At 44.5% G+C, this 26,108-nt stretch overlaps 2 protein-coding genes across 3 annotated transcripts in view; one reads left to right on the top strand and one right to left on the bottom strand.

The window, feature by feature from the left end:
• Positions 1-9,639, top strand: part of lzts2a (leucine zipper, putative tumor suppressor 2a) — a 43,127-nt gene extending 33,488 nt beyond the window's left edge. For both annotated transcript variants that reach the window (XM_041947439.1, XM_041947440.1), the window contains 7 exons: positions 2,129-2,782; positions 3,645-4,307; positions 4,430-4,552; positions 4,826-4,972; positions 5,205-5,720; positions 6,236-6,340; positions 6,489-9,639. In XM_041947439.1, coding sequence (XP_041803373.1) covers positions 2,162-2,782; positions 3,645-4,307; positions 4,430-4,552; positions 4,826-4,972; positions 5,205-5,720; positions 6,236-6,340; positions 6,489-6,671 — 2,358 coding nt within the window. In that variant the 5' untranslated portion in view covers positions 2,129-2,161 and the 3' untranslated portion in view covers positions 6,672-9,639. The remainder of the gene's footprint in view (positions 1-2,128; positions 2,783-3,644; positions 4,308-4,429; positions 4,553-4,825; positions 4,973-5,204; positions 5,721-6,235; positions 6,341-6,488) is intronic.
• A 1,150-nt stretch (positions 9,640-10,789) lies between these two features.
• Positions 10,790-26,053, bottom strand: pdzd7a (PDZ domain containing 7a). Its single transcript, XM_041948006.1, has 15 exons — positions 25,861-26,053; positions 25,007-25,144; positions 24,694-24,868; positions 24,095-24,271; positions 23,324-23,471; positions 21,857-21,917; positions 20,593-21,120; positions 18,882-19,037; positions 18,219-18,391; positions 16,950-17,041; positions 16,739-16,830; positions 16,494-16,562; positions 14,738-15,409; positions 14,307-14,407; positions 10,790-10,966 (listed from the first exon to the last, which is right to left on the bottom strand). Exons 1-15 carry the CDS (start codon positions 26,051-26,053, stop codon positions 10,790-10,792), a joined length of 2,952 nt encoding a protein of 983 aa, XP_041803940.1.
• Positions 26,054-26,108: the final 55 nt, after the last annotated feature.

The following is a 26,108-nucleotide window of genomic DNA, read 5'->3' as shown; positions in this document are numbered from 1 at the left end:
AGAGTCTGCAGCACGCATCTTTCAGAGGGATCGGGCAATAAACTGAAATCTGATCCAATCATTTGGTCTGATTGTGCTCTGATTGTGTGTGTGTGTGTGGGTGTGTATGTGTGTGTGTGTGCGTCGCTGTGTTTGCATGTGGGAGTGTCAGTCTGTAAGATCGCGTTAGTCCTGGCAGACTGTGCGCAGCCATAGCTGGCGTGGATTATTCCACTTGGCCAGACGGATCTGGGCTTGGCACGACAGGCTGAGGATATGTGTCCCTTCTCTGCCCCCCCCCCTCGGGCAGCTAACACTGATAATACTATCTGCAAATGGAAGACTTAATCTGCTGCCACTTATTGTGTTAATAATATAAATCCATGTTTCTCATCCTAAAAATAGTGCACTGACCAAGTGAGGCTATTTCTTCAAAGATTTTTTTGATAGGCGTGCGAGCGCTGTGATCACGAAGCGGTGAAGTGACTGGTTTTCAAACCCCTTTAGAAGTAATACATAGATGACTGCTCACCAGGTTCAGGCAGGGACATTCAGGAAAATCACAGAGCAGCTCCAGATGGTGATGACCGTGACTCATTCTGTCTCGCTTTGTCTCTTTCATCCTCAGTCTTTACTAAATCCATCCTCTCTTTTTTTTTTCCCTTCCTGCCTCGTTAATGACATTGACAATTAGCAGTGGCATCATCAGAGATACAGAGTGTATTTAATGAGGGATGAGCCTTTACTGGGCGGGGGGACGTGCCCTCCCAGGAGAAATGTTTCAGATAAACAGCTGTAAAGTGGCTGTAGCTAATGAGTTTCGCAAGTGGCAAGAGGCTGAAAATCAATAGATAGGCTCAATTGTTGCAAAGAAGGGTTTTAATTGTAATAAGTTTGCACATAACGTAAATCTGTCACATTCTAATAATGCGACTATTTAAGATTAGGTGTTTAATCATTTTAATATGAACAATTTAAGGATAATGATAAGATGATTAGCCCTATAATTCAAAGCTGACAGTAAAGCTGTTTACTACATAATGAGTCTCATTCACATATTTTTAACACATGGATGAGATGCTAAACACAAATCACATTAGCGGCTGTCGGCACCCTGCGAGAGCCGTGGCAATTATATTTCATGTTTGGCTAGATGCTATTACATCTACAGAAGAGAAAGTACAGGTGTAAATAATAGAATTAACGATGGCTGAATTCCCTTTAGCTGCTTCACTTTCATGCTTCTGGTATTCTGCATGCTGGCTCGCTGTCACGCTGACATGGCCGGCTGGGAAACTTGAACAGAACATCGTTAATGTTGTGAGACTTCATTTGAAGGCATTTTTAACGGGTGTAACTGATAATGACGACGATGGCCTGTTCCATTCAAGTGTAACAGTAGGGTCCAGAAACCCGGACACGCATAGTAGATGGAATTCAGCCACCTTTTTCAAACGTTTTTTTTCCTCACTGTTCTCTGAATGTGGAAAACATAACAGGAAGAAAATTGACTCACTTCACTGAGTAAAACCAGATGGTGGCTAATAATAGCTCAAAATTTAAATCACTTATTTTGCTTGTGTCTTACATTGAACTTGAAGATATTTAGCTCGTAGGCGTCATCCCCCTATCTTTATGTGTGGCTGTGCAATCATGATCCACAAGGCTGTTATGGTGTTTCATTGGTTTCCCCACAGTGCAGCTCTGTGCAGCACTCTTTGCTGGGTCCTAGTGCCAGCCCTTTTTGTGTATGTTGTGATTTTTGAGTCTACGTCATATTTTTGCATTATAAATCAGTCAGAAAAGGCATGATGAATTATTTGGGATAACTATTAAATTTTAGGGGGCTAAAGGGCCACAAACTTGGTCTTGACATCATTTAGAAGAAAGTATTATGTCTTATGAATATTGAATTAAAGTCTGTCCCAACCCTGATTCCAAAAACGTTGGGACACTGTATAAAATATAACTAAAAACAGAATGCGATCATTTGCTAATTCTGGTTTATTGTTATACACCGCCTCCAAACTTTTTTAGAATTGGTTTCGCATGCATCGATACAACACTCCAACACAACATCTGTCAGTCACATCTGCTGCATTAACAGCTTGCATTAAAAATGTTTTCCATATTTCCCCTTTCTCATCAGAGTGTGTGGTGTGTCTGAGGCCGTCAGGGTGCCATGGCTCTGGTTCAGGCACTACCTGTGACCGTGACTGACCACCCCAATCCAGGTCTCGACGTCCAGCAGTGCCGGCCGCTGTTATCCCACTCCCCCTCAGGCCCCTGCCCTGGCCCCTGTGGGCCCTGCAGCTCCGGGCCAGCCATGGGTTCTGTTAGCAGTCTCATATCAGGCCGGACGTACCAGGAGAGACACTGCCGGACCGCCAGCGAATTCACCACAAAGTCACGGCGCTCAACGCCAGCTACCAGCTGCTTCCGGCTCCAGGATAACACGCTCCGCAGCGGAAGCTCCCTGGAGCAGCTGCTGGTTATCAGCAACCAAACGCATCCCGAGGCCCAGGTTCTGCCTCCTCCGCTGCCCACCAAGAAGCAGCCCCGGCCTGGGAACTCTGCTGGTGCAGGCGGTGGAGCCGTTGCTGGAGCAGAAGGTGGTGGCACTAATGGAAACTTTGGGTTTGTGAGCGATGAGGTGGCGGTTGGAGACTGGAACGACAACTTGGTGCTGGCAGCTACAAGCCCATGCAGTGACTCCGAGGACCAAAGGGACAACAGGACTCTGAACGGCAACATTGGAGGGCCTCCTCCAAAACTCATCCCAGTGTCCGGACAGTTAGAGAAGGTGAGAGCAGCAGAATGTAGAGCTAGACCGATTAATAGACCAGCCCGAGCTTTCAACCACATCATAGTCTTCTAAGCAAAACGATAGAAACACTACCTCACTGGAAGTGTTTAAGTGCCTGTCAGTATGACACTGAATCCCTATCAGCTCTCTAACCTGAAGATATTTATAGGAAAACGTCTTCTTTAATTACGGTTCAATATTACCGGCTGTGACATTAAATATCACAGCATGGCCTTTTTTTCCTCTGCTCTCCTTGGAATATACACTGTACTCATGTGCATTCCTGCAGCATGCGCCGGCATGTTTTACAGCAGATTGCTTCAGCTGTCTAATTGGCTATTTATTTCCATCGATCCGCGGGGAAGCTTAATCACTGGCCTGACAGGCTCAGATGGATCGTCTGACAGCCACTCACCTTGCAGACACGTCATGATCAATGTCAGAGCTCACTTACATTTACTGACGTATTTAGTGAACCCTGAGGAAGATCGTTAAGAAAAATGCTTACAGAACATGTGAGGAGCGTTCACCCACCTCTGTCTTCCCCTCTTCCTCCACTCTTCTCCCTCCTCTTTCGTTGTCTGCCCTTTAATCAGATTTTCTCTGTCCTGTCGTCTTTCACTTTCTCCCTCTCTTGCCTGTCTCTCTATCTTAGATGTTAGGAAAATCATTAAGAAAACTGCTTAATGAAGCCCATGAATATCAATTAAACCGAATTAAACTAATCAGAGCCTTGAGGGGTGACCTGCCAGCATATCACTCACCCCTCTCTAATGAGTTTTATTCAGCCGTTGCTAATTAGCACAGCTTAGCTGTTATCACTCACTAATGCTGTTTTTTATACATTTCGTACTTTCAGAACATGGAGAAAGTGCTGATCCGTCCTACAGCGTTCAAACCTGTCGTTCCCAAGAATCGTCACTCTGTGCAGTACTTGTCACCACGGCCAGGGGGCAGCAGTCTGTCAGAGAGCCAGGCCAGCCTCAACCTCCTGCTGCCTCTTGGAGGATCCAACAGCGCCAGCGGCACGACCGGCGTCGGAGGGAGCAGCAGTTCCAGCTCTGAAGGGAAACGCAACTCCTACAGCGGAGGCCGCAACGCACGGAGCAGCCAGTCCTGCTCCATGTCAGATTCAGGGAGGAACTCCCTCTCCAGCCTCCCTACTCACAGCAGCACAGGCTACAGTCTGGCCCCCAGTGAGGGCTCCAGCTCCGGGTCTGGCTCCGGGGGCCAGTTGGAGCCAGTGGCAGGTCTGGGCCGAAACACTTCAGGTGGAAGTGGGAGCCACGGCCACACTAACTCAGACAGTGGACGTTCCTCATCAAGCAAGAGCACAGGCTCAGGGTCGCTAAGTGGGCGCGGGCAGCCCCTGTCGGACAGCGGGTCCTGTGGCCACACGCCGCCGCCCGTGGAGGGCTATGAGGCGGTGGTGAGGGAGCTGGAGGAGAAGCTGAGGGAACGAGACCTGGAGCTGCAGCAGCTCCGGGAAAATCTGGATGAGAATGAAGCTGCCATCTGCCAGGTGAGACATAAAGACACCTCACCACACTGACCAAACCTTCCTTTAAAACACCAAATAAATAATTACCATGACGTTAGCACAGATGAAACATCAACCTGTCACCCATGTCTTTTCTCTGGAAGGTGTATGAGGAGAAGCAGCGTCGCTGTGAAAGGGAGATGGAGGAGCTGAGACAGAACTGTGCAGCGAAGATGAAGCAAGCTTCTCAGAAGGCCCAGAGGGCACAGCAGGTGCTACAGCTACAGGTGTGCTAAATATTTTAAAACCGTTCATAACGTTTGCGAAAAAACTGGCTGATCTGTTTGGAAGAAAAACATTTCCTGGCATTATTTCTAGTCAGTGAGCCTCCACTAAGCTGCACATCTGATATGTAGTTATGTTCAAATTATTACTTATCTAATCGCATGCTTTCGCTGTGAGTCTGGAGATTCTTTCTTTGAGAGTTCATGTCTTTTCCAGGTCAGACTGCCCGTTTTAATGTGTAAGGCAGTTGTCAAATAAGGATCTCTGTGTGCCAGGTTTTTCAACTACAGCAAGAGAAAAAGAAGCTGCAGGAGGACTTCTCCTCCCTGCTGCAGGACAGGGAGACGCTGGAAAGGAGGTGTGCCACCATCCAGAGGGAGCAGACCCAGCTAGGACCACGTCTGGAGGAGACAAAGTGGGAGGTGAGTGACAGTCAGACACTGTGAGGTGCTTAAAGGTGCCAAATGGAAAATGCAACATCCCTGTTTGAGTCTGGCAGGGGACCTTCGCCGCATGTCGCACCTCTCGCTACTGTTGACTCACTACTAAAAGGAGTTAAGGAGTTTAAGGAGTATGCAAATCTAAATAACAGTTTATTCTGTATTTTCAGCTTCACCTCCACCTCTCTCATCACTCGCTTTATCTTCCCTTCAGGTGTGTCAGAAGTCAGGAGAGATCTCCCTCCTGAAGCAGCAGCTGAAGGAGATCCAGTCGGAGCTCAGCCAGAAGGCCGGAGACATCGTGGTGCTGAAGGCCCAGCTGAGAGAAGCCCGTTCTGAACTGCAGGCCAGCCAGGCTCGATCCCAGGAGGCCCAGGCGGCCCTGCGGACGCGATCTCTGGAGCTGGAGGTCTGTGAGAATGAGCTGCAGAGGCGCAAGAGTGAAGCCGAGCTGCTGCGGGAGAAACTGGGCCGAGTGGAAGAGGAGTCAGCCCGCCTCCGTGACGCTCTGTCCAATCACAGCGGGCTCTCTCTACCCGGAAATTCAACCATGAAGGGGCAATGCATGAGCCTCTCCCACCAACAGGGGAGAGGTGCGGGAGGAAGAGGGGGTCCCAGTCCCTGCGTGTACCGCGATGGAGAGGAGACTCATCTGGTCTGGGGAGGAGAGAGCGATGAAGCCAAGGCACAGAGGCAGAATGCAGAAACGGTGTTGGGACTCAGACAGCAGGTACATTGCTTTTTTTTACTGCACCTTTTCCAGGCATAAGTAGTTCTGAGGTACTTGCACTTTACTTGAGTATTTCCATATTACTTTATTGTTACATATTTACTTTATACTTTAACTTCACTACATTTCAGAGGAAAATATTATAATAAAGTTATTACTTTGCAGATTCAAATTTTACAAACAGAAAATATGATTATCTTAGATATGGTGCATTCATATTAAGCTTTAAAACAGTATATAAAGGAGTCACCTGGACTTTTAATGACATTAGAATACTGCTTACACGATAATGTATCTGATATAATAATTGAATAATGTAATATATAATCATATAACAGTCTCATGGACAATTTTACTGCATAATGAGCACCTTTTCATTTGAAACTCAAAAGTCAGACTTTGATTGTTTACATGTAATGGAGTATTTTTATAGTGTCGTATTACTTTTACTCAAGTAAAAGAGGCTAAATACGTCTTCTATCACAGTGAAGTTTCTAATATTCTCTTTTTCTCAGGTGGACAGGCTGAAGGCTGAACTCATGTACGAGAGGAGGACGAGTGAGGAGCATCTTTCACGGTTTGAGAATGAGAGGAGGGTGTGGCAGGAGGAGAAGGAAAAGGTACAAAAGGAGGAGGGAGGAGATTTTTTATCTCTAATGTCTCAGTGATTGACTTTCAATCTGTGTCATTTTCATTGGTTGTCAGACATGTCAAGATAGATAGGGCTGCTGAGCAGATTACGTACTTACTGTACTTCCCTCCACCCAGGTAATTCGCTACCAGAAACAGCTGCAGCAGAACTACATCCAGATGTACCGTCGAAACCGGGATCTTGAGCGAGTGATGAGGGAGCTGAGTCTGGAGCTGGAGAACAGGGACATGGAGGACTATGAGGTCCACAGTGGCAGCAACGACATCCACTTTGAGGAAATCACCGCCACTGAGATCTAAATACAAAAAAAACAACAACAAAAAACCCCACTCACACACTTACAGTAATATGTGCACAAAAACACAACTCACAACAAACTCTGAGGATGTAAACCGAACTCTGAATATTTCATTGAAGTGAAATATCTTCAACACGGCTTTGCCTGGACCACTGAGCGAGCACTCACCACTTGTCACAAAGGTGCGTTCTTACTTTCTGCTAACGGACGTGCACTCCAATAAATCCTTATAAGGCGTCCTCCCCGGTGCTTTTAATGGGTTTTATTCCACTACAAAGCCAGCACAAAGATCTCTTTCCCTCCATGGGAGCAAAAGCAGTGAAAAAGGTGTTTCTTTCACAGACCACGTTCGAATCAGGGTATCGAAAGTCGACGGGAACTTAAAGCAAAAAAAAATGTCACCACATGCACAGCAGTCCGGTCAAAGCGCAGTCACGCCTTTCTTTGCAGCACACAAGGTTAAACACCCGGCCACCAGCACGCATGTAATGATGCATCACGACGGCAGTCCCATCGGCACCGCCTCTGCTGGCCGTTAGCGATGACCGTCCAAACTGTGCTCAGCGGCGACACAAGGACCAACCGCCGCGCTCGTCCTCCAAGTAACTGCTGAAGGGAAAACACAGCATGTTGCAACGTCTGCAGTTTTTATATTTTATGGTGTTCGGAGGATCAGCAGCGTGTTTCATTCTACAGATTATAAAAGGATAAGAAGTATTTCCTCAGCAGCGTTTTTGAAAGAGAATGTATTGTGACTGTTATCACTCCAGAGAAATGCAGTAGAAATGGTCAATGAAACAATCTGCTCATCGAGGGAAACATGGTGTCGTTTTGCACAACTCCTCCTGCTCTCTTTTGTTCAGGACACAACTGTCTTCCTCACGAAGCAAATCACCAAACCTAAACCAACCAGTTTCGACTTTTGTTTCTTGGTTTGCTTACTTGTGGACTCCCCATTCTCTCATTTCCCAAATCGCAGAGGACACAGAAACCAAACTTGGGAAGGAAATGCTTTATTTGAATGCTGCTCGTGTTTTGGGGACCACCAACAGTCATGCTGTTGAGCTCGACCAGTGTTTCAGCTCATTTAAACAATGCAGCAAGCTCTGACATGAACATTTGCATTTTACAATTATGTAGCACTAGGAGGCAGAGTGTAGCATGGGAGATTTCACCAGGATGCTGCTGATTCTCCTCTTTATCTGTCTTTTTCTGCCTTTGTCTCTATGTCTGCTCTCTCTCTTTCCATCTCTATTTCTGCCTCTTACTCAGCTATTTTTGTAACAGTGAAAAGCACCTCAGCAGTCAGTATCAGGAAACTAAAAATGGAGCATATTCTTTCAGTATGGGTGCGACATCGCTAAGAGATTTCAGCCGGTGTTTGAACTGTAGGCATGCTTATTCAGAGTTTCTGTTTATTCCCTTTCGTTCCCATTAGTGCTCTTTATTTAGCTTTTGGCAGCCCAAAGCCAAATAACACTCTTTAAGTCTTCCTAGTTCCCCTAGACTATAATCTTCACTGACCCTCTATACAGGTAATGAGACTGGCATGTGTGCATGTCTTTGTTATATCAGATTTCAGAAGAAAGCCTGTTCAGATAGCGCTGAGATGAGAATTTGCAGATGCGGTAGCTCCAGCACTGAATGTCCTCAAGGCAGGTCGGCCGTTAAAGCCCTAAATATAAACCGCTGAGGAGCATGTGAGCATTTGAAGCTGTGGGTTGCTCTGTTTTCTCACAGTATATGCAGGGCTGTGTGTAGCACTGAGCATGGCAGGTCTCTATGAAAAAATGGAGTTGGCTGAGAACTTTTATTTTACAAAGAGTCTATATCAAGGAATAATAGCTAAAAGGAAATCTATATAATGGAGGAGATGTTGTATATTTTTTTATATATAGCACCTGAAGATATTTTGTTGTAGTACTGGTATAAGTGTGGGTTTAATATACAAAATATAAAGACTTCTATATATATATATATCTATCACATACCAATAATTCAAATGATGGATCAGTTATAAATGGAGGCGGCAGCATAGAAAGAGTGCACCTAATACTGTAATGCATGAAAATATGTTTACATTATGTAACCTGTGTGACACAAACATACACTCTAATGACCAAACTTTGCAGCTGATAAAACCGTTGGGAGCTTTTATTTTGGGCTCAGTTTTGACCTGCTGTCTCTCCATTTTGCCTGATCTCTGATTTGATCGTCAGCATCATAATATCACACCGGTTCATGTCTCCATCGTTGGGTTTTGTGCACGTCATTGTTTCATAAATGCATCAGACGGGCCACTTTGACCGTCAAGTTCGGAGCGGCCGCGAACCAGGAAAGCGTTCTGTCACCTACGCTTGGAAATTCAGTCGAAAATGTGATCAGTATATTGGATCAGTCTACATTTTGCATGGCGTCACCGCGTTCGGCTGTGGTTTGAGAGGTCATGTAGAATAAAAAGTCTGCACCGTGCGTAACATAAAGCCATGGGAAGCGACTTTGAAAGGAAGAAGTTGGGTTTGTCCAACCGTATTCAATTTTTTGACCAGACCAAGACTGTTATTTACTCACCACGGATGCAGCACAGGTACAGATTAGCAACAAACTGACTCCCTCACTGAAAAGTACATGTGTGCATCCCAGACATCGGTCTCCTCCTCATATCTCAGCTGTCTTCATCCCCATAACCGTTTTCTGTGTAAATATGTAAAACACTAAATAGTATAACAGAGTGACATTGTCTTTTATTTAGACAAAATATCTATTTCAAATGTAGCCACTGTGACTAGACCAAAGCAACGTAACACATTTCTTTTTTGTGGCATTTTTCTCATCCCTTTGTGTGCATTTTTTTTCATGTTTACTTACGTTGTCTCTTCAGTAATTCATAAAGTATGTAGTTGTCCATGTATATTTTTATGTGTACATTTCTTGTACAAATGACTGTTTTTAATTAAAGAACAAGTTGTCACACCTTAAAGTGACTGTTGTTCTGCTGCTTTTTTCAAGGGTGAGCCGAGTATTCTGACTGAGCGTTTATTACATCAAAGTCAAATATCTGAAGTGCTTTGAAATGACTTAAAGGCAAACTCGGTTTCATCTATAAATTTAATCGCCTGTCAAAATTGAAACGTTTCACCCTTTTCTAGCTTTTATTAAAACCACTGTTCACATAACATTTATCGTGTTTTCCCACTGGCCGTCTGCAGAAGTAAGGCACAATGCACACTATATTCCAGTTACCTTGCTGCCCATATCTCCTCTACCCTACTTTGATCTAAACTGTGCCACTGGCCCTCATGTCCTGCATTTCTCACTGACATGTTTTTCCAACTCCTCCACATGTCTGCATAAGCTCAGTCCACAGCATGGTGTAATTAAGCCTCTAAAGTGGCGGATTGCTCCAGAGCACAAGCACTTCTGCCAGAAAAATACAGCACAAAAATACTGAGCAGCAATTTGTAATAATCCCCCCAGACATCCACTAAACCCAAACTATGAGTTTTGACATAATACAGGAGTTTAATCTGGGTATAAATCTATAAATCTCATAACACAGGCTGGGGTAATCTCCCTCTGGCAGGCCTGCTGGACTGAGATGCTCTAACTGAAAAGTGCAGACCACTGACTCCACAATCAGACGGTGCTCAGAAGTCATGGCAAGGTTGCCATGTGTCAAACAGTGGCACAGTTTCAACCAAAGAGGAGTTCAAGAACCACATGACCTTTATATATTATAAAACACACATTACTTACTTTTTGTCCGGTTAATGTGCAATATGTCTGTTGAGTAAAATGTTTTAGTATCTTACATTTCATTATAGCAAAAGTCTATAACAATCTTTCATACTGATAAATAAGATGCTGAACTGTATCATTCTTAAAAACCTGCTTCAACATGTTCGGCTCTCTCTTCGACATGTTCCCTGCTACTGTCATAACTCTGCCTTTCATAGGACAAATACTTCTGCGCATCCGTCCCTCTCTATGACTGGAGATCTACCTGTCCCATATTTCTTCTTCTGGAGGGAACCCTGTCGTTTATTCACTCCCACAGGAGTTGCAGGTTTCAGTGTCCTTCATGCCTGAGCTGCAGCTTGGCTGTGAGGCACTCAGAGGTTAGTCAGCAGGTCTCCTGGGGCTGATGGGGGTGGTAAGGACCTTGGGGACCTTGACCACAAAAACCATCGGGTCTTTGGCCTTGTTGCTGAACGCACTGCGAATTACGTCCACCGCGTGTTGATGGGTCACTCCCTGCAGACTCTCGCCATCCACGGACAATAGCTCATACCCCGCCTGCAAATGCAAACACAAATAAAGGGATACAAAACTTGATTATTAATATTTCATGATTACATGTATCTCTGTCTATCTGCAGCAATTGTGCCCCTTAGTGGGAACCTGATTTATGCCAGAGAGAACTGGGGCTCTGCCGTTACTTTGATATATTCGCACTGAAGGCCGTCACTAGTGCACATATAACGTTTCCCTCTCAGCACAAGGTTGTTGAAAAGAGAACATACACTGAGACAATCACACACACACACACACATGCAGCCAGTAGGGGCCATTTGCTCAGTGTTTCCTGCAGGATGCGAGCAGAGAGTGAAAACTTTGGAGCCCTGAGCAGAGGAACTTCCTCTGATGTCATCTCCAAGGATGCACCTGTCTCATGCGCTCAACCTCAGTGAAGGTTAGCAACACATAACACGGACACGCAAGGCCGCTGGCCATTGTTGTATCTCCACGAATCACGTCTTTTTCCCTTTGCCTTTTCCTTTTCAGTCATTAGACACAAATAGACACATGTTCTCTTTATTCTGTACCAGGCCACCCTATCTGTTATAGGCCAAATATATTTGGGTAGTGAAGGAGATTAGATGTGTGCTGTCCTGTGTTTTGCCCTGATAGATTTTCCTTACAGCTCATCGCACAGTCTGGCGTTCACCAATAACCTTATAGCCTTCCGTGAGAACAGTATCAAAAGATTTAGATCCGTTTAACCAAAGAGGAGATTAAAGGTGCTTTTTCATTTTTTAAAAGTTATTTATTTGAATTAAATAGATCACAGCCTAATCTGGTGCATCCTCTTTTACAGCCATTTATGGTTCACATTTATGAGGTTTCCCCTTTTCCAGCCAAAGGACGTCATGACAGAGAAATAACACTGTGAGACTGTAAAAATTACTAAAGCTTGCACGGAGGGAGCAGTGACTCGTTAATAATGAGGTTTACCAGCTCATTCCAAATGCATTCAACAAGATTATGTAGCTAAGGAGTAGTGAAGTGTTTTGTAAGGGAAATCTCCATAAAAGGGGGACATACTGTATATCCATACACAATAGTGGTGCATCTCTTATCTTATTAGATGCCAAACTTACGGTTTCTAACTTGTTGTTCTTTTAAGATCCCTGAAACATTTGCAGAAACCCAATTTTTACATTTTACATTTAAACATGAGAGTTTACAGCCATACTAGCAGCTCTGTAAGGCTGCCAGAATCATGGTCCAGTTACTCTAGATGATCCACATAACACGGTGTTAAGTGTTTTCATGAGGAATATTTCTTCAATATTTCCAGTGAAAACTTTTCACAGCATAGGAAACTGTGTTTTGTGTTGTAAATGATGTGGGCAAACCATCCATTTCCACATACAAGGCTCCACACTTAATAGTAAGGTCCATTGACTGTCACATGTTGCAGTATTTACCCTCTTACACAGTCAGTTAAATCCAGCCACATGACACACTCATGTCCAGATTTCCGCTGGTAAAAGCAGGTGGCAGAGTCTAAAGAGCAGGACAGTGTTCCTAACTGATTGTATATTATCATAAGTGTGAGTCTAAGGAAACAGGATGCATGTTAACACTGAGCTGACCTGCTCTCACTTCCCTCTGCAGAGCAGGGGGAGATAGCACTGAGGCGGGGAGCTGATACGGGCGAGCTGACATTTTTAGTAGTGAGGTGTGAGGCAGAGACAACAGATAGCAGTAGGGTGCAAGCAATTATCCACATATCTGTGTCTGAGGCCTCTAACCAATAACTTCTCTGTTTTTAGCCATGCCAGCAGCTCTAGGTATGATGTCAGTATGTTGGTATGCCAGTCTACCCACCACTTTGGTCCAGACTTAAATAGCTCAACACTGTTTGATGGATTAACGTTAAATTTAGTTCAGTTGATCACGGTCCCCAGAAGAAGAGCCCTCCTGACTTTAATGCCCCCCTGACTTTTCCTCAAACACCACCTGCAGGTTTAACGCTCTGCTTATCCTGCGTAACATCGCAACATCTACCGGCTGTATTACCATTAAATTTGGTCCAGACACCAATGGTTCCCAGAGGATGAATCCCACTTACCTTGGTGATCCTCCCCTCATCAGTTGTCATACAGACATTCATGCTCCCCTCAGGATGACTTGTAATAACTTGTTGATTATCCTTTCATCTAGTGGCACCATCAGGTCAAGTCTTTAATTTGTATAGCTTATTTAGTTCCAGGACCGAATACTTGTAAAACTAATTACATTCCTAAAGCCAGTGGCTGCACTTTCTGTTTACTACTAATTAGCATGCTAACTCGCTAAACAAGGTATGCTGTTAGCTGTAAATATTTACCTACTAAACCTCCAGCATGTTACCATTGTGATTCTGAACATGTCAGTATTGTAATGATAGCATTTAGTTCAAAGTACCACTGTGCCCTGCTAGCAGGGCTCTAGACTAGCTTCAATCAGTCTCTCTTTGTTAGGTGCTGGTTTTTAAAAGCCACAAAATATTGCTTTCTTTGCCATTCCTGCCACTTTTGTTCCTCTGTTACTGATTTTTCGCTGTCCCTCAATTTAGATCTTCTCTTTCTTTATGCTGTGTGGTGCTTTTGTGGCCGTAGGTGCAGATGTGTGTGTGTGCACGCACTTTAAGAGGGAGCAGATACTGGATCCCCTCTATGTTTGACACTCTAGTCAGGCTTTCGACCTGAGTAACAAGTATCAATAGACAGCTAGCTGTTAGGAAACACATGCAAATTAACCCATACAAATACATCTATTATTGCAGTTACACACACACACACACCTTTTCAAGTATCTCAATGCAAGTGCTGTTTGCCCGCTATATCTCTGACTCTAGCCAGGAATTAGCCTGTGGTTAAGTGCAGTGAATGAGTGTGTGTATCATGTGCGTGTGTGAACCAGGCCAAGATCACAAATGACTGTTAAGTTACTGCACAGTCAATATATTATCAATACATCCGCAGACCAGCACCTGTGTACCTCATCAATAATGGAGGCGGCGGGCTACTTGAGATGGCTCCCCACTCACCTCCTCTCCACTCCTCATTGCACACCTTCAGCCACTCTTATAGCAACAACAACTCATAACCACAGGACGGATGGTTTGACAGGTACTTACAGCACCCTCCAACCAGGACGGACATCAAACGTGCTTTAAAATCAGGGTGGGTTGATGTTGACAAGATGTAATTATGTTCATGTTAATACCTTTTCTCGGATTTTACTTCAAGGCAAAGAAGGATTATCAACATTTTTTTTTTTATTTTTTAGCCCCTTGTCATTCAGTTAACACCCTTTTTTGTAACATATTGAGGGGTTTCTTCCTGTCTTTTCCACAACTGCTCACCCTCAGAGCTTCATTTGTAGATGCAGCTCCTCCTGGGAAGATTCTCTCAATCTTTATCATGGGCTGGACTCTGGACTCCATACCACCAGAGATACTAATACCTGTAAACACACACGGAAATAATAAAATAATGAACTGAGGTATTGGTTAACAGTACCCGATTCTTGTAATTTAACTAGTCTAATAGTGTACATGCTCTCTTTGGTCTTTTTCAGCAATCATTAAAGCATTAAACTCCTCAAAGTCCCTTTCAGTTTTGTAGTAAGTGATGCCCTGACCTCTACTGGTGATGGAACTGATGTGGGAAAACATTAAAATGGACAGCTTTACAATTGTAATTTGGCAGTTTTTATTCTACTCAAAGTATATTGAGCAAACATGTCCACAGATTGAGAAAAATAACAATTCTCGGCTTTCTGTGCTGAACCCACCCAGTGACTGCTTGGCCTTGGAGATGGTCAGAGTGTTGATTTCATACTCCTCGGTTGGCAGAGTTACTCTTCTTTTTACACCGTGACCATTTAGTGAATGTCCATTTAGCTGCTGACTGCTCCCTCTGTCCGTGGTTGGACTCTTGTCTCTCTGGGGCTCAAACACATCAGCTAAAGGGGCCCTTGCCCGTCGCTGTGAAGGAACGCGTACGCTGACCTCTGTGTAGCCCTCCTGCCTGCTCATTCTGCCATCTATGCTGTCAGGACTCGCCTCCCTCCTTGCTCTCCCACGGCCGTTCCTCACAGGTGACCTCCCTCGTTCAGGAGACACATCTCCGCAGTCGGACACCGTCAACAAGGAGACCTCCTCGTACCGGGATGCCCCGTTCTCTCTTCTGTTTGGGGAGCGATGGGGATGGCGCCCACGTTGCGTGCTCTGTGGGGATTCTGCGAGGAGGGAGCTGTGGGTGGGTGAAGGGCTGAGGGAGCGGGAGCGCGCAGTGGAGGAGGTGTAGTTGTCCACAGAGACATCCAGCAGCGGGGTGAAGGCACGGGATGGAGGCACATGGCCTGACTGTTGGCCAGACAAACGCAGTCTCTCCAGCTCCTCAACCAACTGACGCTCCCGTAGTGTGTCCTGGACCGGCTGGAGGTGGAACCCACCCCTGTAGTCTGGACAGTCATAAAAACAGGAAGCTCAGCTTTAAATCTGCAAAAGTAGAAATTTCTTTCAGATGTGGAACTTGTAGAACTTCTCCATAAACACACAGTGGTGTGGAGACTATGTAAAGCAGACGGTGCACTGCACTCCAGTAGCATTGTTGGACCCATGATGGATGTCCTTCATATGGCAAACAGTGCCTGAATGACCGGAAAATAACGATTCGGGTTTTTTTTAGTATTTGGACATGTTGGTGTAGTTCTCAAGGACAACAGCAATTTAAAATACCAAAACATATAGTTTTACTGAAAAATAGGGACAAACTGGTGGGACAAATGGACAAAATTATCACTCTGCTGACCACTGAAGGCTCTTTGAGATATTTATAATTTCTTTGCAAAATCAAAAATATCCAAATATTTTTGTAGGGCACAAAACATTTCACTGGTGTCAAATATCCAACAGTCCAAAAAACGTCCAACTCTGCATCTCTTTGCTTCCAAAACACCCGAGTGACGCCCTGTCAGCTCCCTTTCGCTTTCATCATACTGACCCAATGACCCCTAACCTGTGACTTTAGAAAGTGAGATAGCTGCACTCAGTCTAAAATGAGACTGTATTGATTGTGTCCCAATGACTCTTGAATGAGGAAAAGGCTAAAAGCATCTCTGTATTGTTAAAGTGTCACACTGGCCAACCAGGCACGTCTCAGTCCTTTCTGTTGGCCGCAGAGATGTAACACAAGCCTTTGCTTCAGCGCAGGCACAGGAAACCTGAGATATTTTGCGCATAGTGATATGTGTGTGTGCGTGTGCATGTGTGTGTAAGTGTGTTTTGGGGTTCAGGAGGGGTGTGTGTGTGTGTGTGTGTGTGTGTGTATGACTCAGATATGAGATGAGGCAGGAAAGAAGTGAGGTGAGAGAGGAAAAGTAAGAGCAGGAGGGGGAAGGGGACAAAAAAGGTCTAAGCCCCACGTGTATCTCGTATTCCTCTGGGATTAGAGAAAGGCCAGCAGACAGAATGCGAGTCAGAGGAAAGAGGTGAGGTCTAGAAAGGGCGAGAGGAAGAGGAATGAAGCAATACAGCCCGTTGTACCTGGGATTGGGGTGATGAGGTGACGTCGAGGGGTCCCACTGCGAGGGGAGCGCAGAGCTGGAGAGCGCACTAAGAAGAAAAGTAAAGACACATCACTGCTTTTACATACATTTCTTTTGCTCTCTGGAATACCACCTGCTTTTTCTTTTTACTTCCACAACTCTCACTCTTTTGTTTCTCTCATGCAAACAGGAAACTGTGTATTTATGTCAAATTGCATGAATAGAAAACATTCCTCTGCTTACCAGAGCGACTCTTGAGAATATCGTACGCCTCCAGCTCAAACGGCATGACCATGCTGTCAAACCGACCCAACTCAGCAGTAGGTATCAGCATTCTGCAGAGGATGTGATCAGAGTCAGTTAGACTTACTCACATGCATATCAACACATGCCTATACAGTATGCATAGATATGAACACAGCGCTATACTCTGTATGTACTCTATTTATCTCACCTTATTTCTCTGAGAAGTAGCAGTTTCTCTGGCCTGTCCAAGATTGCCAAAAGGGGACGTACCAAATCTTCAATCACATTGTCGGACAAAAACTGAGGGAAAGTTCAGATTGGTACACAAATAAGAGGAGAAGAATGAAAACAACCAGCTCATGTAGCTGTCTATATCGACACATCTCCTTCAGGTTGTTTCTGTTTTGTTTATTCTGTGGCTCTGGAGGGACTTTTCCAAAATTTGAGGAAATAACCCTGATGATGTCATAGTGATGTCATATAGATAGATAGATAGATAGATAGATAGATAGATAGATAGATAGATAGATAGATAGATAGATAGATAGATAGATAGATAGATAGATAGATAGATAGATAGATAGATAGATAGATAGATAGATAGAGATACTTTATTTATCCCAAGCTGGGAAATTGCAGAATATCATCAGAGTCATCTCAGCTTGTGCTTGGGACCTTTAACAGGAAGTCTGCATCACAGTCTGAAGGTGCAACGTTGAAAGAAGTGAGCCTTAAGGAGGCAAGAAGTGTCAAATGAAAGATGCTGCCCAGGTGCACTATGGGCAATGTAGGATCCACTGTTTCTCAAGCTCGACCCACATTTCAGAGTAAAAGCCAGGTTATAATTTTACCACTCTTTTTCCAAATCTGTCTCTTGTGAGTCCCCTACCTTCCTGGAAGTGCAATACTAAATCTGAAGCTGCCCTTTAACTAAAGGTGTTAAAATAATAACAGCAGTCTTGCCTCAAAAGACCAACAGATCAAACCCAAAATGCCTCCAGACTAGACCGGACTTTTTCATGATGGGGAGTCGTCTCCCGAATGTCTCCTGTATGTGCATTAAATATTCACTTTTCCAGTGACTCTACTGTTTTCAGTCTGTGTTTAACTACTGTATTAACAGGTGAGTCATACTGTGCTCTAAGTGGCGTCGATATCCTCTGCAGTGGAGACAAAGGGCCGGCCGAGGTGCTGATCCCCTGAAATTGGCTGGAGTGTGAGATCGGCCGAGAGTGACAAGGGGATCAAATGCTGGCTGATATTTGATCCTTATCATAAATGACAGGCCAAATCCGTCTTTTGTCACGGACGCTGCAAGACACATCTATCGCTAAAGGCGAAACAGCGACACAGGGAACAATACTGCACACTTAAGCCTGTGAGTAGTCGGGCTGACTTTCATTCAGTGGGAGGAAAAACACACACAGCAGAGTGCCACTGAGGTGTTAGAGATGGTAATTTCGGACCAGGGACTCACTCGCCGGCAGTGTCTCATCACGGCAGCCACCTCATCGTGGATGAGCAGTTTCTTTGCCATGTCCTCCACGTGCTGCAGGGTCTCCGGTCGGGGCAGCGGGCTGCTGTCTTTAACCCCAGCACGGGATTCCCTCGGGGAGGTCAAGAGCTGGAAGGGACGACCCCGCTCCTTATCTGAGGAATTAAAGTGAAAACTGAAATGAACATGATGCAGACAAGAAAATGCAGGTGGCATTAAATACTTTCACGTATTTCCAATGGAAATTCAAGATTACCTGAATGAAAATGTGCACATAAGAGACTTTTGCTTAAATTCTGCTTCAAATACGTTGTTTCATGGGACATTACATTCGCAACTTTGTACCAAACATCAATCCATCTTTTTTTATTGACAAGGATTAATTTGTCCCAAGCATCATGAATATTACACTTTGACCTGTTTTCAAAAACAAAGAATTAATCATACAAAATAAAGACGTCATTTGGCAAGCCCATGGGTGTCCATACAAAATCTTTCCACAGAGGTTGTTCTAAAGTTTAATCATAGCCAAATACAGTTTAAATGAAGCGACAGGAAATGGCAGTGCAGTCAGAATCCTCGGCTACATTTTGCTTTGCGGGATGTAAGAAAGAAGAAAACTGTCCTGTGACCATGCACCCTCACCTTTGTCAGCATGGTGAGACGGTGACTTGGAGCGACTCTTCTCTTTACGGTCTTTCTTAAATAACAAGTTGACAAAGGTTTTGGACCGCTGCAGGCTGGTTTTACCCTCTGCAGAGCGCTTCTCCTTCTGTTGCCTCTTCTTCTTTTGTCTGTCCTCTAAAGGTGGAGAAAAAAAGACAATCTGAATCAATCATTATGCAGTCAATGCAGAGACATTTTCCCACCCGAAAACTGGGAAATATAACTCATTTTAACAGATTTTAACATTGCATGTGACTGCTCAGACTTTCACCTTCAACAAACACAAACAAGCAATTTAACTAAATCTAACTGATCAAGAGCAGTTAGTTATGTTCCACCTTTGTTGCAGTTACATCTTGTTCAAACGTGGTGTTGAGCTGCAGCAAGAATAGGCCATTCTGCATCTCTGTGTACAATGTTGAAAACATAATTCATTAGGCTGCTCTGTGCTTAACTGTTAGCCAATAACAGTGGGTGATACACTCTCTCCGCTATGAGTACAGACTGTTCATTTCTCTTCCAGTCAGCTGCTCTGTCCACTGCAGTAAATCTGCCACTGTGGAAAGTAACACAGTAATACTGATGAATTGCAGCTACACCAACCTGAGCACACTCCCATCTATTGAGGACACTAGAGCGAAGTGCTCCAGCTTACATAACAAATGTCCAATCAGACCTGGGCCTTGCCCCAAGCCCCCGCCAGGTCCTGGAGGTATGAATGAACAGGATGAATTGAAAAGGAAAGGCTAATAACTCAACACCCCTGCCAAGGCCTGGATGGATATTTCTCCATATGCTTGTTCTTATACATTTCTCACAGCGGTACAACAAGTGAGAGTAAAGGGCAGTGATTAATCATGAGTCTGCGCTAACTTTGTGCTCTTGGACAAATCCTGCGCGGAGCTTAAATCAGCTCTGTGGAGCCGGGATGTTCTTGTTTACTTCCTGGACCGACAAAGGGATGAGGGGTCATTAAACTGACTGATGCCCTACAGAAAGATCTCTGGAGGGTGTGAGAGTGGATCTCATTACACAGTGAATGCAGGTACTGCCACAAAAATCAGATAAAGAACTGAACCTGATTGTGGCTGCAATACTCACCGGGCCATGACTCTGGAAAGGTTTGTTTCTCAACTGAGATGGATGATACTGCCACTATAACCAACAGCTACAATACAGAGTACAGCCTGACTGATACTGGTCGCTCTAAACAGAGCTGATCCTCTGACTTTTCATCATCAGGTCAAAATTAGTCCAAATTTATGACCATATGGTTTACAAATGACATTGATGACATTCCCACCAGCCTCATGTGCCATTTGTGCTTAGTGCTGCTTTGCAATCTAAACACTGATGTTTAAATTGTACAGATATGACAACCTGTATTGTACATATCATCAAAATCTCTGACGGTAAATTGACCTTTTTGCTTATAATTTATACAGTCATGTGTTCACAAAGTGGTGAACCTCGCTCCATCCTTGCTTGTGAGGCTGAGCCTTTCCAAGATGCTCCTTTCATACTCAATCATGATACTATCACCTGTTACCAATCAACCTGTTTACCTGTGGAATTTTCCAAACAGGTGTTTTTGGATCACGTTAACGTTAACTATTAAGTTAAGTCTATAAAGAAGCTTACATCCACAGCTTCACTCTCCTTACAGTCCCAGCGAGCCTGCAGGTCTCACCTGACGCAGTGATGTGGCTCTGGGAACGTCTGATTGGCTTCCGTGGGCGGCTCAGGGCCATCAGTGCTGCAGTTTTAGGTGAGTGTTTCTCTACTTCCTGGTCCCCTGATGACAGTGTCCTCGTCCGTCCCTGCCCTCCTTCCCCAGCTCCTCCCATCTCCCTGGGTCCTTCCCCTTTCCCACGTATGACCGTGTCCTTCAGCAACACTGTGGCACCTACAGTCCGGCTGGTTTCTGTGGAAACCAGCCTGTCGGGGCAGGACCCATTAGGCGAAGGGTGGTCCAGGTAGTTTGGAGGGTGGGGGTCGGTCTGTATGGCGGTGTCAGCAGTTCGCTCGGCGCTGCTTGGACGTCGGGAGTGGCCCTCTGTGGAGATGGCGACGTCTACCATCTCGGAGCCAAAGACAGGAGGGAAAAGGACCTGGGAGAGACCACTGAGGGAGCTGAGGGGGGTGCTGGAGGACAAGGAGGAGGCGGAGGAGTTGGAGTCTGAACCCTGGAAGGATGGTGGAGGGCCCCCATTGGCTACTGTAGAAGACAATCCATAATTTCAATAAAGTTAGGGTTTTTGTGTGTGTTTAAAAAATCATTGTGCAAGTGCAATACCCTGTGAACGTGCTATATTTGAGCACAACACACACACAAAAGCTGCAAGGTTGCACAGGGAATAAGATTTGCACAGGAAGCTTATTTTCCTTATTTTACACAGTGTGCTTTGTTTGGATCAAAACCTGCCTGCCCAAATCCTGTTAAACCCCTAAACGTTTGAGAGACAGAACATGAGCCAGGAGTTCTTGTGTTCCTTTTTTTTTCTAATAAAACTCCAAAATGACTCTGCATCTTGACCCAGATGTCAGGTTGCACTCTGTTCCAGAAGACTGAGCTGCCTTTGAGTACGCTGAATTAATCCCTGGCTGTGTTCAGAAGTACTCATATCAAACTGAAAAACAAGGAATTTGAGTCCTGCGAAGAAACTGAACGACAGGGTTTTAGTATAAGCACATGTGGCCGATGCTCCACTTTTTTCTTTTTTTACATAAAATTTCAAAGTAGAATCCAACATGTGGCTTTGAAACAGAAATGAGAACAAAAAACTCCAAATCACCAAATCACATCCTTACTTTGCTTTATATTATTTAGTTTATTCTTTTCACCCCACCTTTCAAGTCATCATCTCTTTTAAAACCCAACTCAAACACTACCTCTTTCTGTCTCTCTAAAATCACATTTTGTGATAAACACACTTTTGGAAAGGTCAACATACGTTTGTCGAGCCAGCCGTATTCTGCCACCATCTCCTTGTAGGCAGGGTATCTCCCAGCTTCCTGTTGAAGTGCAAAAACACATTAAGCAGGAACATGACAAAACAGATTACACTCATGCATTTGATGCTTATGAAGCAGAATCTCTGTTTCCTTGACTGAGGGGAATCCATCCACTCGTTGTTGAGTCAGCTCACTCAAAACCACAAATGTGAACCTCATGGTGGCGCTACAGGAAAAGTCAGGGTATCATAGCCATTAGTATTTATCCTTGGGTCGACATTAATGTCCTTACAAAATTTAATGGCAATCCATCCACCAAAGCGAGGAACTGACAGGCCGACATTTCCATCCATAAAACGAGACGAGTGATAATCTGTCATTGTCAGACCTATAGGTTGCTCTCCCTCTGATGCCTTCAGTTCTGCACAGCAACATAGCTGTAAAATGACTTCTTCAGGCCTCTATTCTTTCAGTAAGTATTCATGTTAGTTCATATGTCACATCATTTTTAGTTGCTTTGTTAGTTTGTTAAAATAAACCCTTACAGTAGAAATCCAGGATTAAAATTAACCAAAGAATGGTCAACACACATTTGAGTGACTCTTACCCACAAATGGGTCTAATACAGCACAGAAGGAGGACATAAAATTAGGCTTTCTGTTGATTATAACCTGATCCCTGACTGCCTTTGAATAATGGACGTCGTCCCTGGCTGTTTTTCACACGTGGAACCTGAGATCAGAGGAGTAAAATGAGCACGCAGCAATGTTAGCAAGCTAAGAGGGCGCACATACACACGCGCTGCACAACACACGTGTGCCCATTCACACATGCAAACATGCACACAAGTCCTTTATCTAAAAATGACACAGGTTAAGTGGCGCGGCCTTGCACACATGCATGCGCACACAGACACACATGAGGAAGGGCTGTAAGCCAGCTGTCCGCTCTGCTGTGCTCCCCTCCCGAGGAGAGCTGGTGTTGTTTAACATGCTGTACCATTTATTATTGTGTCACAGCACCTAAAGCACCCAATCAATTGTCATGTTTAAACCTGAGCAAATGATTAACACTGCTGCACAACACTCACCGCACTACAGATGTGTGACCCAGGGGACATGTTTCTAAAACCTAAACCTGGTTAACTGATTTTGTTTTTTGGACACTTGAAGGCAACAAGATGTTAACACAACACAGACATATTATCAACTTATAAGGGATGGGTTTCAGAGTTACTTATCTGAAAACATGGATGATGAGAGCAGTGAGAGTGAGCCGCAACACTGAGTTTGAGGGTCGAAAAACAAAACAACAAGTTTAAAGAGGCTAAAATGATCCAGAGAGCTGAGGGGAACTGCAGAGGTGACCCCTGTCACATGCCACATGCTCATTTGGTGCATGATTAGTATAAAAAACTTTTGATTTGTGCAGCTTTAAATTTGAAAAGTTGCAACATTGGCTCTCACCCTGATGGTCAACATGACATGGGTGTGGCTCTTCAGCACCTCCACAGCATTGCTATGTGTAATGTCGTCAAAGCTGACCCCGTTGGCTGCGAGGATTTGATCGCCCATTTTGATGCCGTGCTGTTCTGCAAGCCCACCCGGATCCAATCTGAAGAGAAACATATAACAGCATGCAGACATATATAAACACACACACAGACACAGGAGATATGAGATATATTTCCTGAACGAATGGATGAAGTGCAGTCACTTACAGTGCAAGGTCAGAGATGATTTCTCTATCAAGTAACACTTTAATTTCATTTTCTACTCTGGAGTTAATAATGATATGCTTATTTTAGATTTATTATATGTATTTTTTTCTCACTCAGTATCAGTTGTGTGTGTTGTGTTAAATGTCAGCATGTTTGTTTTATTCACACTACAAGCTCATTAAAACAGCTTAACAACTTTTGTTGCAATGGCAATGAAATCAGCACATTTCAACTGCCATAACCCTCTAATTGAAGCCAGGTTGCTTTGATCTAATGCAAAATCACATAAAAACAAAATAGCAAACGAGATAATGATGTGATGTTTAATTCCTGTGGGAAAATTCTGTTTTCCTTTGCCCTCCTTTCCTCTTTCTTGAAGGACACTTCAGCAGGGTGGGCTGAACCTGGGTTCTACGCACACACAGACACTGCACCACCCTGAATAATTTTGTTTATCTGATGCTGATGGCTTCTTCAGGTGCAAAACAAAAAAACATTAGCTGAACATGGCTCATACTTAGAAACATAAATTCCCAGTCCAAACTCTTTGCCTCCTCTAATGTTGAAGCCCAGACAGTAGTCATCTGAGGTGGTGAAGAGATGAACGATCCTGCGGAGAGCGCTGTCTGAACTGGCCTCTGACGGCGTGCGACCGCTCTCCTCCACCACCATCCGCCGGTGAATCAGATCCACCCTACACACACACACACACAAGTGCAAAAAACCACACACATGCACACATGTAAGCATTCGCATACTGCTGCTTTTCCTGTCTCCACCGAGCTCAGGCCTGTCAGTATCGGATAATCAAATAACCATAAAGGTCACGGCGGTAATCCATCCACTGCTGCCACATGAAACCAAGATACAGTATATCCCAAAAGAAAGATAACCAGTGTGAGCTACAGTCAAGTGACAAGACTTCACAAAACAAGAGCCATGCAAAGGTCAGTGGTAGTAATAACAAGGCTGTGGTCTGTATATACAGTATACTATACAGTTACTGTTTGGCAAAGTTGTTAAATGAACGACACAGTGTAAATATTTAATTGTAGATTGGATGTAGGATAACATTTTTGGCAGCCTTATTCACTCTGAGCAGCAGTTTGGCCTCACCATGTGGTCTTCTCCTTGGAGTAGCGGATGCCGGGGATCTTGCCCACCCGTCTCACCACCATCCTCAGCCTGTTGTTGCCTGTCAGGACCTTCACAGCGCTGCTCATGGTGATGCTCTCCAGGCTGACCCCATTCACCTCCACCAGCTTATCACCCACAGTGAGCCCAGCCTGCTCTGCAGACACAGGTGGAACTCAGCATGACACACAAGAGCAAATGTCACATGGAAATAGAGGACCACATGCTCAGATGAAGAATAAGCTTGCTATCACTATAAGAAACACACACAAACACACACACACACGCTCCTAACCTGCAGAGCTGTCGTCCTCCACCTTGCTGACAAATATGCCAAGTCCATGTTCGGAGCCCCCGCGGACACTGAAACCCAGATGCCCATCTGGACTCTTATCTACTGTCACCGTGTGAATGTCTTCACTGTCATCCCCTCCTGCAAAGACCACGAAACCCACTGTCATGTGCCTGCCATAACAGTCTGCACAGTCCCATGGCCAACTATTGACAGCGCTTGTGGCACTCGTGTGAAAATAAGGTTTGAAAATTCAAAACTAAATGAAAAGTTTTTGGAAATTCATGAGAAACAATGAAATATTTTTTTATGATTCAATTTTCTGAATTCCTGTGAGGCAGATAGTACAGAAATACTTATATTTTTTAAATATTTTTTGCAAATAAGTTGTACTAATATTCAACAATAAATAATCAAACTTCATGACAAGTCCTCAAACCTAGAAACGGTTCCTTCAAGTTCCTTCCTTCAACTTGCTTTTGAAAGTTTTTTGGCTTTGCGTCACTGAGATATTCACATGCACCTGTGTGGTACCTACTAGGGCTGCAATAAGAAAAACAGTAAATATTTACAGTTTAGGAACCAGAACCAATGCATTTTTAGTATTTTTTACTTAAAATAATTAGAATAGTTGCTAATTAATTCTGTAGATTGACTAAAGAATTAATCGACAGCTCATTTCAGCTCTAGCAGCTACATCATATTGCATTATTAATCAGATATTGCCTCTCTTTAAACTCTAATCCAAATGTGGATGGAAGACTGATCGAGCCACTGCCCCAAAAGTGCCTCTGCGTCGACTGGCACTGTGTGTGTTACCACGGCAACAGAGAACCTTGGTCCTGTCCTGAACTCACCATCAACAGGTGCGTTGATGAGGATGACCCTGCCCATTGGTGAGGAGGACCTGCGTCTGTGGCGCTGCTGTTTCTTCAGCATGTAGCGCGTGGTGCTGTGGGAACCCCCAGACTGGCCTCCACTGTTGACGTGGGGGTGCCCCCCTCCATTTGTCATCTCCCTCCAGCCAGAGGGCTGAGAGGAGCGAGCCATGCTATGTGTCTGGTAGCTCTTGCCTTAGTCATCCAGACAGGAAGATATCTGGGGT

This window comes from Chelmon rostratus, chromosome 11 (assembly GCF_017976325.1).
Source record: "Chelmon rostratus isolate fCheRos1 chromosome 11, fCheRos1.pri, whole genome shotgun sequence".
Classification (NCBI taxonomy): domain Eukaryota; kingdom Metazoa; phylum Chordata; class Actinopteri; order Chaetodontiformes; family Chaetodontidae; genus Chelmon; species Chelmon rostratus.
Note: the sequence above shows the minus strand (reverse complement) of the source record. Positions and strands in the feature narration are given on the sequence as shown.

Excerpts from the sequence above, each read along its gene's own strand:
- pdzd7a (XM_041948006.1), bottom strand. The coding sequence starts at position 26,053 with ATGGCTCGCTCCTCTCAGCCCTCTGGCTGGAGGGAGATGACAAATGGA. Across the intron at positions 21,121-21,856 it reads ATACGGCTGGCTCGACAAAC|TAGCCAATGGGGGCCCTCCA; the intron begins GTATGTTGACCT and ends TGTCTTCTACAG. Across the intron at positions 19,038-20,592 it reads GAGCCACATCACTGCGTCAG|AGGACAGACAAAAGAAGAAG; the intron begins GTGAGACCTGCA and ends CTCCACCTTTAG.